This window comes from Myotis myotis, unplaced genomic scaffold (assembly GCF_014108235.1).
Source record: "Myotis myotis isolate mMyoMyo1 unplaced genomic scaffold, mMyoMyo1.p scaffold_m19_p_2, whole genome shotgun sequence".
NCBI classification, from domain to species: domain Eukaryota; kingdom Metazoa; phylum Chordata; class Mammalia; order Chiroptera; family Vespertilionidae; genus Myotis; species Myotis myotis.
The window spans coordinates 37,229,983-37,249,262 of NW_023416324.1; the positions used below are offsets into that span (position 1 = coordinate 37,229,983).

The 19,280-nt window shown below is 37.9% G+C and overlaps 1 protein-coding gene across 11 annotated transcripts in view; it reads right to left on the reverse strand.

Moving 5' to 3' along the window:
• USP24 (ubiquitin specific peptidase 24) overlaps positions 1–19,280 on the reverse strand; it is a 130,659-nt gene that overhangs the window by 49,038 nt on the left and 62,341 nt on the right. For 10 of the 11 annotated variants that reach the window (XR_004974275.1, XR_004974276.1, XR_004974277.1 and 7 more), the window contains 13 exons: positions 18,285–18,361; positions 17,243–17,383; positions 17,017–17,070; positions 15,692–15,807; positions 11,419–11,485; positions 11,178–11,288; positions 9,923–10,021; positions 9,663–9,836; positions 7,871–7,956; positions 7,649–7,742; positions 6,531–6,686; positions 3,187–3,284; positions 59–154 (listed from right to left, as the gene is read on the reverse strand). Coding sequence is in view for 7 of the 11 variants with exons in the window: in XM_036351661.1 (XP_036207554.1) it covers positions 59–154; positions 3,187–3,284; positions 6,531–6,686; positions 7,649–7,742; positions 7,871–7,956; positions 9,663–9,836; positions 9,923–10,021; positions 11,178–11,288; positions 11,419–11,485; positions 15,692–15,807; positions 17,017–17,070; positions 17,243–17,383; positions 18,285–18,361 (1,369 nt within the window). In the remaining 4 variants the exon portion in view is untranslated. The remainder of the gene's footprint in view (positions 1–58; positions 155–3,186; positions 3,285–6,530; positions 6,687–7,648; positions 7,743–7,870; positions 7,957–9,662; positions 9,837–9,922; positions 10,022–11,177; positions 11,289–11,418; positions 11,486–15,691; positions 15,808–17,016; positions 17,071–17,242; positions 17,384–18,284; positions 18,362–19,280) is intronic. The other variant, XM_036351664.1, reaches the window with a different exon arrangement.

Consider the following 19,280-nt stretch of genomic DNA (forward strand, 5'->3'; position numbering starts at 1 on the left):
GGTGAGAAAAGTAGAGTCGAGTCTTGCCTTTTGAGACTAACACAACATATTGACATACCTTGCGAGTTGCAGACAGATAGAATAAACTCCCTGCCTTGTTTCATAGTCGACTTCTGATGGGATGGAGTCCCTCTGCATGACATTTACAACCAAACTTCAAAAAACAGAAAGAAGACAGGATATTAAAGACTTCTATTTCTTTCATAAGAAAATTTCTGTAATTTAATTACTAATAAATGTTATCCATCACTCAAAATTCCTACAAGAGCCTTACATATAAAATGAACCATACATATCTTTATCCCAATGACTTCTTATGATACCTATAACCCTTCTCATCCATTTAGAATTAGACTCCTTATTAAGTCAAAGAAGGATCTCCAACATGGAATGTTTGCATAGTTATCTTCTTGCTAACTGGCCTGAGTTTACTAATGTGAACTAACAATTCAAAAATATATCCAGAATTGGTGTATTCAATAAGCTTGTTTTTTCATGGCCACTCCAATCTATATTACTGCAGAAGCTTCCCAACTGTTCTTCCTGCTTCCATTCTTTTTTTTTTTTTTTTAATATATTTTTATTGATTTTTTACAGAGAGGAAGGGAGAGGGATAGAGAGTTAGAAACATCGATGAGAGAGAAACATCTATCAGCTGCTTCCTGCACACCCCCTACTGGGGATGTGCCTGCCACGAAGGTACATGCCCTTGACTGGAATCGAACCTGGGACCCTTCAGTCCACAGGCCGATGCTCTCTCTATCCACTGAGCAAAAACAGTTAGGGCTTCCTGCTTCCATTCTTAATGCTCCACCTCCAAAATCTAGTCTCAAAAGATCAACCAGAGAGATCCTTTCAAGATTAAGTCAGATCATGACACTCCTCCTCTGTACAAATCCTCCAATGGTTTCCTATTTCCTACAGAAAAAAGTCAATTTTCACAGTAGCCTATAAAATCCTACGTAACCTGACCTATGTCTATAATCTCACGTCCCCTCTGCTGCCTGCCTCACTGCCCCAAACACACTGGCCTCCTGCTGGTCTCTGCAGCCATCAGGTGGGTTCCACTAAGGTGGCTGCTCCTGTAGAGAGCTTTCCCTAGGAGATCATGGTCTCACTCTATACCTCCATCATGTCTGTAAAATGTCACCCCATCAAGTAAAGCTTTCCCTGACCATTCCCTCCATCCCCTCTTGTCTTATTTTTCTCTGCAGCTCTTAAAACCACCTGACATACACTGTTACTTTTACTTCTGCCTTTATTATCTCTTTCCCCCTCTAGACAGTAAGCTTCATGAGGATATGGGTTTTGGTCTAATCTATTTGCCACTCTGTTCATTGCTTAGAAAACTGCCTGGCATATAAGTTAACTGACATACAAGAATAAACCAGAAGTAAAATGCCTTTATTACCATAGCTCTGTAATTGGCCGAATAAACTGAATTAAATTGTTGTAAGAACATCTCTACAATATTGAACAAAGAGTAAAACTATATGTGCACTAGGCCTTCCACATGCTTTGGAATTCCTTCAGCTCTCTTTAGTTCTCCTCCCCTTTATCTCTCCATGGTCTCACCCAACTTCTCTTCCCCTCAGGGCCTCCGAACAGAACTTTAACTATCTTCAAGTTGGTTTTCACTCCTGGAAGAAATTGCATGCCTACTTCTTCCTAATGCAAATCTTTCAACTGCAGAACACAGTCCCTCAATTGATCAACCCCTTTTCATCTTTATTTGTCTCTTTTTCATCAGCCCCTTCTGGTCTGCCTACAAAGAGAATCAAGTCTTCTACATGTTAAAACCAAAACAAAAAAGGCAACTTTTCTCTTATCCTTCCCATCAAAGTACTGTCACCCCCTTTAGGTCACTCATTGTAAAGCAGAGACATCCGCATACAGATTCTACTTCCTAGACTTATCCCTGCCACTCAGCTCTACCAACTGCTTATGCCCCAATGGCTGCAATTACACTGATACCTCTCCCAAATCTCTAGTGCCATTCTCCATATCTCTCAAGAGCATCCTATCCAAACCATCCACTACACATGACTCACAGGGACCTCATATGCAATCAAATTAATTTCTCTTGACTTCCTCGGTTTCTTCCATCTCCTTCCATGTTTATTTCCCATAAGGACTAGAGAGTCACCATTTATCCTCTTTCTCAAGCAGCAATCAGGGTCAATCTATAAATGTTCCAACCGTAGTCATATATCTATTCATAAAGACTTGCCCATTTTACCACATAAATGTCATTCTACCATCGCCCTAAATTTAGAACCTGTTGTCTCTTCTCTCGAGCACTGTCACAGCTCTTAACAGTTCTCCCTGAACTTAGGTCTTTTCTACTTCCATTCTTCTCCAATGCAGCCAGAGTAATTGTTCTAGGTAATTCCTGGTTTATAAACTTCCTGTTTTTCCATGGTCTACAATACAATGTTGGGATTCCTCAATGTGACTCTTCTTTACATATTTCTCTCCCTTATCCTTGGCATTAGCCTCACCTGGCAACTATATTCCCAAGAGGGGCTATGTACTTCAGTGCTTCATTCATTCCCTGCCCCCGACCTCTGGCTCAGAGTGCCCCTGCCCTCCTTGTTTACCTAGGGAATGACCACACTGACTACTGGTTTCACAACTCCCAACTCAAATGTCACTTTCAGTGAAGCATTTCCTAATCTTATAACCCCAACCAAATTTAGTCAATTTAACCACTAGTTTCTTTCATAACCTCCACTCCACTAAAGTGATTTTTATAAGCTTTTGTATTAATAGTTATAATAACTGTTAAACCATGAGCCTCTTAAGGGCAGGGATAATACCTAATTTATCTTTGCAGCCTCAGAACTAATGCCTTCCACAACATGGACTACTGGGAATCAAATTCACCTTAGCATAAATGGATGTGGGAATTAACAGAAACCAATTTAGCCTCTTCACCTTTCCTCTTCCTGAGAATCCCCGCTACCAGAGCGGAAAGAGACATGCTTCTCTAAGTTTTTTAAATAATCAAAAATCATAAAATAAATTAAAATATTCCAAAGGCTAAGACATCATTCCTTCTTATTAAAACTCTCATAATGCTTCACATAATACCTTGTAGGAATAAGCAAGGCTTGGCAAGAGAAGTTAATAAAAAGAATAGAATTATTTTCTGCAATTCATGTAACATTATACTGGGACACTAACCTCAAACCACCTGCTTTGAGGAAGTTCTCACAGAAGGATTTTGCACAGTTTCTTGCCATGTCATCATCAGCTGTTGGCATAAGTTTGGAGCTTAGAACCTTGAAATAGATAAGCACAATTAATCATTCCAACATTTCCAGCAGAAATTATTCCTTTACTAAATAATCACACAGGCCGAAACCGGTTTGGCTCAGTGGATAGAGCGTCGGCCTGCGGACTGAAAGGTCCCAGGTTTGATTCTGGTCAAGGGCATGTACCTGGGTTGCGGGCACATCCCCAGTAGGAGATGTGCAGGAGGCAGCTGATCGATGTTTCTCTCCCATCGATGTTTCTAACTCTCTATCTCTCTCTCCCTTCCTCTCTATAAAAAATCAATAAAATATATTAAAAAAAAAATAATCACACAATTCAAGTCACAATTTCTTTAAATGCTGCATGCCATTTTTCCACCCAGAAGTATAAGGAGGCTGATGTTTCACAAATAAATAATCACATTTTCCAAGTTCTATTTACTTAGCAACAAAAACCTGTTTTGAAGAAAGCTGATGTGCTCTCTTTTCATAAAACCAGCAAATGTGAATGTCTCTGTCTCTCAGGCTTAGATAAGAATAGATGATATGCTAGATATGTTATTTAAAAAGTATGTAAGTTAAGCCTGGCTGGTGTAGTTCAGTGGTTGAGCATTGACCTATGAACCGGGAGGTCATGGGTTCAATTCCTGGTCAGGACACATGCCTGGGTTGTGGGCTCGATCCTCAGTGTGGCAACCGATCAATGATTCTCTCTTATCATTGATGTTTCTATCTCTCTCTCCCTCTCCCTTTCCCTCTCCCTTCCTCTCTGAAATCAATAAAAAAAAAATTCGTATTTTTTAAAAAAGTATGTAAGTTTTATAAAACAGCCCATTTACTAAAAGTGCTAGATGAGTCCCCACTAATGATTCTAACTTGTTCCTACTTATTGAGCATCTAGGTATAAGATGAGGTACTTAACATGCATTATCTCATCTCACTATGCATGGCATATGTACAGTATTTAATTTTATAGGTAAAGACTGTGACCTGAGAGGTTTAGTGACCTCCCATCCAAGGTCACATGGTTAGAATTTAAATCCAGATGTATCTCACTTTAATATCCATGGCCCTTCTATAACACTCTTATACCTACCTAAAGAAAAGCTTAACTGAATATTTTGGTATGACAAGAGAATTATTTCACAGAAATAATCTCAGGCATGTAAGTTTTCTTTTTGCCTCAGTTTTCTCATCAGCTAAATTGGGATAATAACTACATTTACCAGAGGATTGTTTGGATTAAATAAGATAATGCAAGCTTAAGGTGCTTAGCATAAGCACAAGGCACAAAGCATAAAGAGCTGGCTTATTTAATTATTATAATTTAAAATTTTAAATAAAGACTCATTGTCTCAATTTCTTCAAGGGTTTAAACTAGATGTAATTCAAGATCCTTTCCTATTCTAAAAAAAATAATCTGCTCCTATGAACCTATGGGGTTCTATGAGCTTAGATTTTTAGTGTGAGATTTTTTATTTTTAAAATGCTTTCCTCCTGAGTTGCTCTTTGGGAAACAGTTTCATCAGCCCTGATTCATGAACCTTACATAGGAAAATGGAAACCCTCTGTGACTCTAATTCTTCTATGAGAGAGTGCTGACAGCCACGTGCACACACTCCCCATGCTTAATGGATAATAATTCAGTGAAAATAAAATGTTTCTCCAAATCAATGGGTATTTGGAAGATCCACTAAGAAGTTTCTTAGTAGGCAAACATAAGTTAAAGGTTAAAATGGGAGGAATTGAATCTTTCTAATAGTAAAGATAAGTGCTTTTGGGAGTGTTATGTTTTCTAAATGTTTTGTGTTGTCTAAAGCAAAAGAAAACCTACCAAAGGAATCCCAGTTAACAGAAGTCCTAAAATTGTACTGGAGGCATTTTGCTACTGAGTCCTTTGGCTCTAAGATACTGCCATCTAGGTAGCTGAAAGACAAGCTAGATCCACTGTTGGGTCATTTTGCTTTTCTAGGTGCTCTCAAATGTGTGTGTTAAGATTTATACCTTAACTTTTGAGACAATCATTTGAAAGCAAAAGACAAATCTGGCAGCAGTAGAAAGTTCAAAATTTATAGGCTTAAACTGGCCAAGAATTTCTAAGCAATTTTCTGTTTTGGGATAGTCTACCTATTTTAAATGCCCACATCAAATAAAGGTATGCTTTATTTTTTAAATATTCACTAAGTATTTTCTACTTTTGAATCCAACACATCTTTTGACAAGAGTAATTATTTTAAGGCAAATGTGAAATGTTACCACAGTTTGAACATATAAGCAACAAGTAGACCATAAAATGAATCAATCTAATTATATACTCCAAATTAGATTGTCAGATGAAATAAAACTTAGAAAAAATGTCCAACCAGGTACCCATTAGTAATTATGGCCTTTATCATCACTCAAAATCTACTCAACATTAATTTGATAATTAAGGCTGCTTAGGTAGTGCTATGGATTCTTTAATAACGAACTGCCTGGATATAATTTCCTAGGTCAAGCAAGATCATCTAGGGCTTTATTTTCTCCAGACCTAACATGCACAAGGGTCCGATCGCTGACCCTCCAGGAGCAGGACTGTTTCCACCTGGTCCCCTGGTCACTCTCCCACATCGCTTTGTTAATGCTTGGCTTTCAAGACTCAGCATATCCAGCCTCTTCCTATGTCTTACTCATAAGACCTGGGAGCGAATATCTTGTCTTTCCAACTCTGACCCCCTAACTATCACAATAACTTGTAGATGGTAAGTAATTAGTAAATGTTTACTGAACTAAATCTACTTGTTTAAAGCCACTTTGGAGGAGGAGGGTAATAAAAATATTCTTTTGCTCAAATTCTTCTAACCGTTTTTTTATAACCTTGAAATAATCATGTTAACATGTCTTCTGACAAATTCCTCATAAAGCTGCATTAATGTAAACAATTACAACAGTTTTTTAAAAAGAAGATACATTTAATAGCAAGTAGGTTTAGGATTAATAACTGGCATTATATATAATCACAGAACTTCTAGAGGAAGGTAAAGACACATTTTAATAGATAAAGCTTCCTAATTATTTATTTAGATGCTATTTTGCAAGTATAACAATGCACATACGCATATACTGAAAAAAGTTGACATTTACAAAGGCAAAAACCAAAATATTCCAATTTATATTCTATTTTGTACTTTTTAAAAACTAAGTTTTAACAGAGTAAACCTGTTAACGTGTTTCTGTCATCAGAAAGCATGATTCTACAAACCAAAACGAAGTGCAAAGAAATAGGTTTCTTACTTCTAAGTTGTAAAGCACTCGAAAGGTGGACATTCCTGGAGCAAAAGATCGAAAGAGACTCTCTAGAATTGAGCTGGCGCTTGGCTGGTGCTGCTGCTTTGAAGAGAGGGATGGAGATTTTGAAGACTGAGAGCTTGTTTCAGACAGCAATGTTTTCTAAGTTAAGAGAATGAAAAAGAGAATGTATGTATTAAAAGCACAAATTAAAAAGAAACAGGTATCTGTATACATTCTGATAGTCTTTTCCTTTTAAATAGAATCCACACCAATGATATTTTCTAAAACTTAATCTCATAAAACCACATGAGCTCTACAGTTATTAATTAGACACCAAATTCTATCTGACAAACTATACATGCTCAACAGCATGACAATCCTATTTTAAACAACATCAACAAGGTCATCTTAACTTGTTTTGTGAAAAACTTGTACCTCTAAATACTGATAATGAAGTTATAAGATTGCAAAAGTGGTAGTTTTGAGAATTTTTTGAACTAGTACTAGTGATATGTTTTATTACATTAGCTCTCTTCTCCCTCAAGCTAGTATATAAGCCAAATATGACAAGATTAAGTTGTCTAAATGTCAACCCCTTAAATATAAAATTCATAACTTAATTCTAACAACTTTGTTATAAATTAATTTATTCTGAGAACATAAACAATGTTATGGATTAAACACAATTTCAATATATACATAATGGAACGATATCCTAAAAACTAAATAAAGTGAATTTTACGTATCAACAGTGAGAAACTGAAAAGATAACCAAATCACAATCAGAGAGGCATCATGAGAGAAGAATCGGAGCCAGAGTCTAAGCCTGGTACTCCATTCTCTCTGGGCTTTGGTTTCCTAACATATATCATGAAGGTAGAAGTAGATGATATGAAAGACTCTTCTGGTTTTAAAATCTGACATAATTTTTCACTCCATTTTGATACTTTAAAAGCCAACATGAAGTTCTGATTTCCATTTACAGAGAAAGTATTTTTCAAAAGAAGAAAAATCATTAAGAAAAAGGTATCAAATGATGTAGTGTGATTTGGTGTTGTATTGTCACTGAATCATGATATAAAATTCCATGACAGTTAATTAACCCCCCTAGATACCCATACCTTTCTTCCTAAAGAATCCAGTTGGTCAAGGGCTTCCTGAATGGCTGGATCAGTGGGTATTAAGAGCAGAAGCTTTCGTACTCGTAGAGTTATCCTGAAATTTTTCAAATTTGAAATTTTTTCAGATAAATCACAGTTTCAATAACAGAGTCATTTAGAATTAGATGTAAAGTAAATCCATTTCAAGGGAAAAGTTTCTTGGTTCCCTATATTTATATTTACCTTGGCTCCTCTAGATTGGCAAGCTGGTAAAGCATGTCAAATACATTACACACAAGTGCCATCACAACACCAGGAAGGGATTTCTCCTAAGGGAAAAAAGGCAAATATAAATACAAATTTACAAAAGAATTATCTTTTTTTAATCAAACGTACAATACAAATATTAGTTCTGAAACCTGATCACTGGGAAAATGGAGGGGAGCACAGTGATCATCTGCATGAAGCGCACATGGGAACAGTTGGAGATCTCCCACCTTCTGGTGTGCTTACTACCTGGGCTCTCCTCTCATACCCACCTGCTGGTGGGGGCTCAGGTGCCCAATGGTAGGCAGAAGAAGAGAGATAAAACAAAGGTAGGTGTAATTACTAGAATGGAGAGTGGGCACCACTGAAAGCTGACCAAGAGCTCATCAGGAGGAAACAAGCCAATGAGTGACTTAAAAGCAAAATGAAAGTCATATTAGAAGCCTGGTGCACGAAATTGGCGCATGGAGGGTGGTGTCCCTCAGCCCGACCTGCACCCTCTCCAATCTGGGACCCCTCGGGGGATGTCTGACTGCAGGTTTAGGCCTAATCCCTAAACCGGCAGTCTGACACCTCTCTCACAATCCAGGACTGCTAGCTCCTAACCGCTCCCCTGCCGGCCTGATGGCCCCCAACTGCCCTCCCCTGTCGGCTTGATGGCTCACAGCTGCCCTGCCCTGCCGGCCTGATCGCCCCTAACCGCCTCTGCCTTGGCCCCTACAACCGTGGCTTTGTCCAGAAGGAAGTCTGACATCTGGAAGATAGCTGGTCACCCGGTCTAATTAGCATATTACCCTTTTATTAGTATAGATATATACACAAACACATATGCTCACACACAATACATAGATATATGTGTAATCTAAGTGATTTTTCTAAAGGTAAGAAAAGAATATACATGTATAGAAGAGACTCAGATGTGATTAAAGGAATAAGAAACTAGACATCCCCAAAATGTATTTATATAGGTGAAGATTTTTAATAATTCAGAATATGAAATAACATATTAAACTTGAAGATGCTACATACACTATTTCTGTTGCTAATTAACTGTCATAATACCATTTCTGAATGAAATTTCTTTCTTAAATTCCTGCTATATATAAGTACTGTCTAGTTATTTTTTTAAAAAATCCACAGTACTAATACTAACCCTGAAGGATTCTTTGACATCTATAGCAAGATTATGCTAAGTTAAAAACATACAATCACACAAAGACCTGAAAGCCAAGTGAAGAAAATATTTCAAGGGGAAGTGATCACATGTACCAACTCCGCTGAAAGGTCAAGAAGATGAAGATTGAGAGGCCGAAGTAAGAGATAACCTTGAAAAGAGCATTAAAAAGAGGATGGCAAAAGAGTTCAAAGAACTCTTTCACCAAGAAGCTTTGCTGATCTGGGAAGGAGAGAATAGGGCAGGAACTGAAGGTGAAACTGGGGGAAGAGAGAGTTTTTTTTTTAAGGTGATAGAAATAACACAGCATGTGTGACTGCTAATGGGAAAATCAATGACTCAATGGAGAGAGGTGGATGAGAGGAGCAGCAGAAGTGGCCAGACAGAATGCTTCAGGACTCAGAAGAGTCTGTGGTCCAGAAGACTGATAAATTATGTATCTCCTCCCAATGATGCCCAGTGTTTCCCAGGGATACATTTCTGAAGAGTCAGGATTTGTCTGAGAGGAAAGGACACAATCATCCAATCTATATGGGCTGAAGACAAAGATATTAAAATCCTGTTTTAAAAAAGAAATGATTTATCACTCAATACCTGCTCCATGGCATATGATGAACTAAAAACTCCACTGCTGCTGCTGCTGGAGCTGGTGGAGGAATCTGCAGAGCTCCCGGATGGGGTTCCGCTGCCAGAAGTCTTCACCGTAAGCATCTGTTCATCAGAAAAGCCCAGCTGGTGGAGTAACTTTTGATCTTTATTTACTGTCAGCTGCAAAAAGAGGTTTCTTAATTACTGAGAGGAAAAGAGGATAGTAGTCATATCAGGCTAAAGGGCCACAGTTTATTTAAACCTACCAGACTATCATTTGTAAATATCTGTATATTATCCACAGGACAGCACAACTGCTTGGCTATCTTCCACCGGACACTCCCTATGGTTTCATTACTGTGAGCCTGTAAAATAAAATTAAACTGTTGTAATGCATTTATTTGTTCATTTAAACAACTGTTAGTGAGCATCTACCATGTACTGAGCACTGTTCTAAAAGCCAAGAACAGCAAAAAACCAAAGACAAGAATCCCTACCCTTGAGAGGCTTCCCTTGTGCTGTAAGTAAAAGTTCTATTCCCTCCTCCAACCCCCTCATCACACATGGAATAAAATCTCAAGTCCTTCTTCCACAGCAGGTCTTCCATTCTTTCTTTCCTTTTCTCATTGTCATTCCAGCCACCTTGCTTGACATGAACAAGCCAAGCAAACCCCCACCTCAGGGCCTGTGCATCTGCTGCCCTTTGTTTGGAATGTCCTTCTCCAGAAAAGGCTTGCTCTGTCACCTCATCCAGTTCTGTGTTCAGATGCCACCACCTCAGACCTTCCATGCCCACCTCTATATAAAGTGTGATTACCTCTATAGTGATCACATAGTGTTCTGCCATAACCATCACCTCTACCAGCTTATTCTCCGTTATTTTTAACTAGAGGCCCAGTGCACGAAATTCATGCACAGGGGGAGGGTGTGTGTGTGTGTGTGTGTGTGTGTGTGACTCAACTTGGCCTGCACCCTCTCCCACCTGGGGCCCCTTGGGGGATGTCCAGGACCGCTCACCTGCCTGCCTGCCTGATCACCCCTAATCACTCTGCCTGCCTGCCTAATACCCCTAACTGCTCCCTTGCCTGCCTGATTGCCCTTAATCTCCTTTGCCTACCTGATCACCCCTAACCACCTCTACCTGCTGGCCTGATCGCCTCTAACCACCTCTGCCTGCCGATCTGGTCGCCCCTAACTGCCCTCCCCTGCCGGCCTGGTCACCCCTAACCACCTCTGCCTCAGCCCCCGCCACTGTGGCTTTGTCCAAAAGGACGTCTGGGAGATGTCTGGTCTAATTAGCATATTACCCTTTTATTAGTATAGATGATACTCACCACCACCTGATATTGTATTATGTATTTGCCTATATGTCTGTTTATACCCCATCAGTTCCCTTTCATTTCAGGTCTTTATTCTAAATTTGTTTACCAGCTTTTAGACTAATCACTCATACATCTTTATCAATAGTGTTGTGAAAGTAAGACAATATGAAAATGGCCACAAAGCTTAATGTAAACCCACCTCTACAGTAAAGGTATCTTTGGTAGACTCATAAGTAACATTAAGCGTTAGAAGATGTCCATGAAATGAGGCACCATGAGGTAGAATAGTTCGTAGAACAGAGTAAAAATCCTTGAAAAAGATAATAAATCAAACAAGTTAGATTCACAGTGCCACTGTTAAACATCTCAAAAATACATACTAACACATTGAGTCTAATAATGGGATGATTCAGTTGCTTTAGAAAAAAAGAGAGGCTTACCTCTATAGTGATCACATAACGTTCTGCCAGAAGCAGCAACCTCTCAATGATTACAAGTTTAGTGGATCTATAGATTAGAAAAAATTTTAAACATATTTGAAATGAATTGCTGATTTGAGCTCAATTCCAGTCTGTTTCACCCAAACCCCAATCAACAGGTAGCAGTCATTGGTCAAAGACTGAAATTTGCAAAGACGAAACTTCCCTTTCATCCAAGGAGAAGGTAACGCAAGCAGTCCACAGCTGCAGCGCACAGATGGCATAAGGGAGGAGAAGACTGACCCTCCCACATTTCCTTTCCTTTCCTGTTCTTTTCTTTCTTCTTTTTTAAACAGTTGTTCCATAAATAGAGGACCTGGGTCTCCCCTGGGTATCCAGGCCCATTTGTCCGTCAATCCACCAAGAATAAAAAATCAGTGAGCTTGACTCTCATTATTTTACAACTAAAATATGCTACATAATTCCGTAAACACAAGGAATCAAAGTTCTAAACTGCCTGAAAATTAGAAGACAAATGCAAACCAGGAAGTATTCTACAAGTAAGAGTTGCTATTTGGTTTTTAAAAATAATGTTTATTTTCAATTATAATTGATGTACTATATTGTATTAGTTTCAAATGTACAACCCAGTGATTAGACATTTATATCACTTACAAAGTGATCATCCTGATAAATCTAGTATCCATCCAACACTACATATTTATTATTATACTAAAGGCCCGATGCACGAAAATTCGTGCAAGAGTAGGCCTTTCTTCCCCTGGCTGCCGGCACTGGCTTCCCTCTGGCATCCGGGACCCAGGCTGCTTCCCTCTTCCGGCCGCCTGCAGGCACCCGGGGCCTGCGCTGGCTTCCCTCCGGCCTGGCTTCTTCAGGAAGGATGTCCGAATGATGTCCGTCTAGTAATCTTTTATTATTATAGATTATTAACTATATTTCCTATGCTTTACTTTATAGTCCATGAATATTCTATAAGTATCAAATTGCACTTCTTGATCCCTTCACCCCTTTCACTCATTTCCCTAACCCCCTTCCCATCTAGCAACCATAAAAATGTTCTCTGTATCTATGAGTTTGTTTCTATTCTGCTTGTTTATTGTTTTTTAGATTTCATATATTGGTGAAATGTTATGGTATTGTCTTTCTCTGTCTGACTTATTTCACTCAACACAATGCCCTCTAGGTTCATCCATGTTGTTGCAGATGGCAAGATTTCATTCTTTTTTTTTTTTTTTTTATAGCCGAGTAGTATTCCATGATGTATACACACCACCTTTTCTTTATCCACTCATCTACTGATAGACACTTAGGTTACAATTTGTTTGAATTAGGCTAAGAATGAGGAGAAAAGGAAGAATAAACAATTATTCATCTGTGAACATTCTGTATAGTTCAAACTTAAAATATAAGAATTTGTAATCTAAGGGTTTTCAAAGTACTTAAGAAATCAACACATAGGACACATAACCATCTCTGGGACAGAAAACACACAGCAAGGGAGCATGGAGTTCTAACAGACTCTGAAAATGAGACCTGAGGTCTCTTTTAGTCAGACTTATGAACTCCTTATCATGTGAAATATAGTCGGCCCTCCATATCTGTGGGTTTAGCATTGTGGGTTCAACCAACTGTGGATCAAAACACCTTGAAAAAACAAAATCCCAGACAGTTCCAAAATGCAAAATTTGAATTTTCCATGAACTGAACACTACCCTGAATCCACACAAATGAAGTGATGTGTAGGTATACCCTGCTGTAGCTTACATGCAAACATAAATTAATGCAAATACTACATCATCTATCTATATAAAAGCGTAAGTGACTGTTGCAACCGAATGGCTGACCGAATAGGCTGCGTGGAGTGACCAGGCCAGTAGGGGGCGGTTAGTGAGGGCTGACCAAATAACTGAGCATCAGGCTGTGTGGGGCAACCAGGTCGGCAGGGGGGGCAGTGAGGGGCGATCAGGCAGGCAGGGAAGCGGTTAGGAGCCAGCAGTCCAGGATTGTGAGAGGGATGTCAGACTGCTGGTTTAGGCCTGATCCTGGCAGTCAGACATCCCCCGAGGGGTCCCGGATTGGAGAGGGTGCCTTGAATACCAAGGGATGACTCTGATAGGACTGACTCCAATATCCAGCACTTACATAGTCACAGCTCCATAACTTTACTGAAGAGAATGCTACATGTGTTCACACTGAGAGATGAAACATCCAAATGCCTTTTAGTATTTGCTATTCCAGAAAGTCTACTTCAAATAGGTATATTTCTAAAACTGAAAAGAGGTACCACTGTTTTCTAATACTTGATTAGCAGTATTGGAAATTTTACTTGAAAAGAGTTGGTTAAATACATATTAACAGTTCTGTTAAATACATTTAACAGAGTTCTGAATTCTTTCAGTCTATAAGCAGGAACCAGATTTGATATTCAGATGGAAAATCTTTAGGAAATATCTAAGTGCTATAAGTGCATTGTTGAGTGCACTGTTTTAATTATGCTCAATAATGAATTAACCGCAGACATCAACATAGCACACTGAACAGCTGAGAGAACAGCTCCTCCCCCTTGAGCTGGAACAATTATGGTCACTAAAAAGTTCTTTCAAAACTGGTAAAATAATATAAAAACAATGTCCTGGTTCAAATGCAACACTGATATTATACATTCTTATTAACTGTTTTTAAAGTTTATAATAAAAATATTTAAAAATTATGTGGTTTTGCTCTGTAGTCAAATATGAAATGATTTACAGTAAAAATCATTTAGTAAAAAGGAAAAAAACACTTATGAACCCCAATATTTCATATATGCATTTCTATTCTGGTTTGTCAGACAAATGAATCATTGAGAATCTAGGTCATAGAGATGGACTACAATTTATAAACATATAATTAGAAATTCTCAATGCACATTCTTAGTGAAAGTCTATTTATGAGATACTTCTAAACATGTGGGAATGCAAAAGCCATGTAATGTGTTCTTATCATGAGTTCAATAATCACTTTCTGCCATTTAAAAAAGAGGTTCTAGAGGGTTGAGTATTATTGGCTGCCTTCACATTAATAAAACATCACTATACAATACTCATTTTTAAAAAGATAAAGAGTGTGAGCAAGGATATTGTTTTGATTCCATTTCTAAATAAAATGAAAAGGAATATACCCAACTGTAAATTAAAATACATACACACATTCCAGGAGAGAGACTGTATGAGTACCCATCACTAGAGGGCAGCAGAGTGAGGTGCAGAGACCTTCTATGAGCCCCTGCCAAGGTTTCCTGGGAATCACTGATTTGGTGCTGCTTACCAGTAATGGAAGACTCATAAAGCCTCACAAAAATGTTCTAGTTGTTTCAATCTCATGTTTCTAAATATTTATCTATTCTACTTACTATATCAAAAAACTGGAACAAATACTGAATTCAGATTTCACTGATTGAAATCTCTAAACACAGCAATGTGATTAAGAGACAATGTCAGTTCCGTTTTAACACAAATATTTGGGGATGAAGTTCCCATAAAACATTATTTTAAAAAATTATTTTAAGTAAATAGTATTTTAACTGTGAATATATTATAATGTACACTTTTAATTAATCATCATCTTCCACTTCATTTTGCTTATGCTATGAATGCTTTGGATTTATTATTCAAGGAGAAAATTTGTAAGATGTCTAAGTAAGTAAATATTTAAAACGTTAAAAAATTACTCTTCTTCTAATTAATGGATCTTTATTCCATCATAATAGAGAAATTACTCACTACACAGTTTAAAAAAGTTAAATGAATAAAAAACTCACAAAGAAACCTTGTCTACTAGGTAGAGGAGTAGGAGCAGAGTAACATTTGGGTGGTTATGATAATGACCTACAAATCTTCAAGAGATACAAATTTGGGGATATATAATGGAAAACATAATCTCCCAGGATAATGACTGTTTGCAAAGTTTTGAAATAAAATGAAGAAATCAACAATTGAGAGATCTCCATAGGAGGGGAAAAAAATGTATCAATTATTTTTTAAACTGATATATATATGTATATATATATTAGTAGCCCTGTGCATGAATCCGTGTGCGAGTAGCTTGCTGCCGCTTGCCTCAGCTGGCCACCCCACCCACCGCCACTGGTAGCTCTCTACCACTCTTAGCTCGCTGCCCCGCCCCCTTCTGTAGCTCTCCGCCACACACACACACACACACACACACACACACACACACACACACACACACGTAGATAGATAGTGTATTTGTTGTAACTTCTGCAATCACTTACCTATATGGAGACTGAACTGATGTTGCTACAGTTGGCATGGCAGTTGCTGTAAGCATTTTTGTTGCTCTGGTCACAGCATGTGTTAGAGTGGGGCCGCCAAGTGCTGAACTGGCTGCCTGTGAAATAAGAAATAATCATTCTAGATCAGGATTTCTCAGCCTCAGATCAATTGGCATTTTGGGCTGGAAACTTCTCTGTTGTGGAAGACTGTCTCAGGTATTGTAGGATATTTAGCAGGATATATATCCCTGACCTCTACCAGCAGGTGCCAGTAGGATTCTTCAAAATGTGACAACTAAAAAGGTCTCCTGACACTGCCACATGAACTGTGGGAGGCAAAATAACTCCCAGTTGAGAACTATTCTATGTATGTTAATACATGGTACCTCACTTAGAGGTATTTTTTAAATAAATTTTTGATTTCAGAGAGGAAGGGAGGAGAGAGAGATAGAAACATCAATGATGAGAATCATTGATCGGCTGACTCCTGCTCACCCCCCACAGGGATTGAGCCCCCAACCTGGGCATATGCCCTGACCAGGAATTGAACCATGACTTCTGTTTCACAGGTTGACACTCAACCACTGACTCACACCAGGCAGGCTAAATGTTTTTTATGATGACCTATCTGGATGGAAGTCATGACTTGGGAAATCCTACACATATTCTAGCACATACTCATCACCAAAATGTTTAACTTATTAACATTTGGGGGAAGTAGCACTTTATATTTTTGGAATACTCTTTATTGGATATAAAAAACAAGCACAGATTAAGAGAGAAGATGAATGTTCAATGTTTTAACTTACCATGCTGGAAATAAGGCATTACATGTGAAATGAATTACACAGCAGGCTTTCTAGGGGGAAAGACAACCAACAACACCTACTAATGAGTGTCCTGGTATGGCCTTTAATAGCATTTATAATATAAACTAGGTGAAACATGGGAAGCATGGAAAAAGAAGCAAGTGCTTGTATAAAAGTCCTGAACCAAAAAGTAAAAAGGAGGAAAAGAATCCATTGGAAATGTGGAGTGGAGCAGACCCGAAGACAGAAAACAGGTTCCTATACCCTCAGAGGGAGGTGGGTAAAGCAGGGAAGAGGGTGGTGGAGGAAGAAGAAATGTCCTATAGACACTTGTATGTGGGGGCATCAAGGCAAGCATCTGCTCCCTGCATTACAATATGGCTGGTTCACAGATTCTTCAACAGGATCCAGCCACAAATAGCAACTACATACATGATCTCAAAATATAAAATTATAAAAGGAAAGAAAAAGAAAGCATTTATTTAAAAAACAGGTTAAATAAAATTTGCTACTCACTTCTAATCTTGTATAGCAATCAGCAATGAATTTCTTATGCAATGATACAGAATCCTAAAAGTAAGAGGTATATGGAAATTAAACTTAGTCTGGCATTTATCTGTAATCATTAAGGACAAATGTCAACATAAAGAAGTCAATTTTTAGGCATGCTAACTTATAAATAAAAGTAAATACAATCTTCTGCCCTTTAGTGTTTGACTACCTTCTTCCTGTAGATACCCACCTTCTTTAACCTAGGATTTAGATTAATGTAACTATAGTTTATGATTAACTGAATAGCTTCATTTGCAATTTCTTCATCAGGTGATTCCATGGCTATTTTCCAAATGAAATCCATTCCTATCAATTCCAGCTTTTCTACATACTGTTCAAAAGAAAAAAAAAATAGTACACCAAGGTCACAAAATTATAATTATTTTCTGTTACACTGTAAGTTCACACCTCTTTAGTTCAATATGAATTAAGGCTGTAAAAATCTAACTATATGAGAACACCACTGTACCAATATGGAATTTAAAACAAAAGATAACCAACCACAGAAACACTGGGCCATGCCCAAGGGAACCAGAGTAGATGTGAAGAAGATTTTTTCCACATACACCTACACCCATACTAGACATCTACCCAACTGAACTACTGATGCAGAACTAGCAAAGCGTGAGATGGGTGCCATCCTCAGGAGCTTTTTTTCAGAAGAAAATGAAGTCAAGCTAGAAGTAGTTAATACTCCTTGGAGCTCAATTCAGACTTCCCAAGGGCTTAAAAGGTCTTGTAAAAATTCTTACCATCCAGGAAACCAGGTCAAGAAATGTTCTTAGAAAAGAGAGTTACTTTTTGCCTTTCTTTTTAAAGGGGCACATATATATATATATATAAACAGCTGTACACATTCTATAGATCATTTTCCTGCTTCATTGTCTGCTCCTAAATTTTTCTCCCCAAATCCTTGCCACTGCAATCTCAGAACTGAAGACTTTGTTACTTTGTTAGGAATATGCGGGTTGATGGGTCTGAGGAGTTGGAAGTGTAGATGGAACTAACCTACTCTACACTGACCTAGCCTCAGGAAGCCACTGGCAGCCCCGGGTCAGTAAGAAGCAGAGGGATCTAAGAGGTCAGTTGTCATCAATGCAGAAAACAGCAGACAAAGGATACCCAGTCTTTTAAAAAACTTCATGTTTCACTATGTTTATAACATGTTTTTGCTGAATATAAAATTTTACCAGATTATTTAAATTATTCAGATTCGAGAATAATGTACTTACCAACTGAGCTCCTTGTCTTTTCAATCGATGATCACAGAGATTCACATTTTCAAAAAAAGTCTTAAATAAGTTAAAACCTGAAATTAGAGAATGTCAAATAAATTCCTGTACTGTAAGCAAAGACTCAAAAGCATATCAAGGACTGAAACTAAAATACTCAGGACAAAACATAGGCACAAATTTTTAAGACCTTGGATTAGGCAATGGTTTCTTAGATATGGTCCCCCAAAGTACAAGTAACCAAAGAAAAACAGATACATTGGACTAAATCAAAATTAAAAACTTTTGTACTTAAAAGGACTGTCAAGAAAGTAAAAAGACAACCCATAGAATGGGACAAAATATTTGGAAATCATATTTCTGACAAGGAGCTAGTATGCAGAATATATAAGGAACTCTTACAACTCAACAACAAAAAAAAAGACAAATAACCTAATTAAAAAATGGGCAATAGATTTGAATAGGCATTTCTCCAAATATATACAAATGGCTGGTAAACACATGAAGAGTCAATCTCATTAGTCTTCAGGGAAATGCAAATCAATACCATGCGATACCACTTCACACCCACTAGGATGGCTAAAATAAAAAATATAGACATTAACAAGTACTGGTGAGGAAGCAGAGAAATTGAAATTCTCACACATTGCTGGTGGGATTATAAAATAGTGCAGCCACACTGCAAAAGTTTGGTAGTTCCTCAAATATTAATTTTCTGATATAGCAATTCCATCCTGGGTATATATGCTCAAGAGAAATAAAAACCTCTTGTCCACACAAAACTTGTACATGAATATTTGTAGCAGCATGATTAATAGCCAGAGAGTGTTAACAACCCAAATGTCCATCAACTGATGAATGGATAAACAAAATGTGGTATAGGTTCACAAAGGAGTATTATTTGGCCTAACTGGAATGAAGTACATGCAACAACTAACCTGGGGTGAACCTTGAAATTATCATGCCTCAGCATAATGAAAAATGCCAGACCCATAT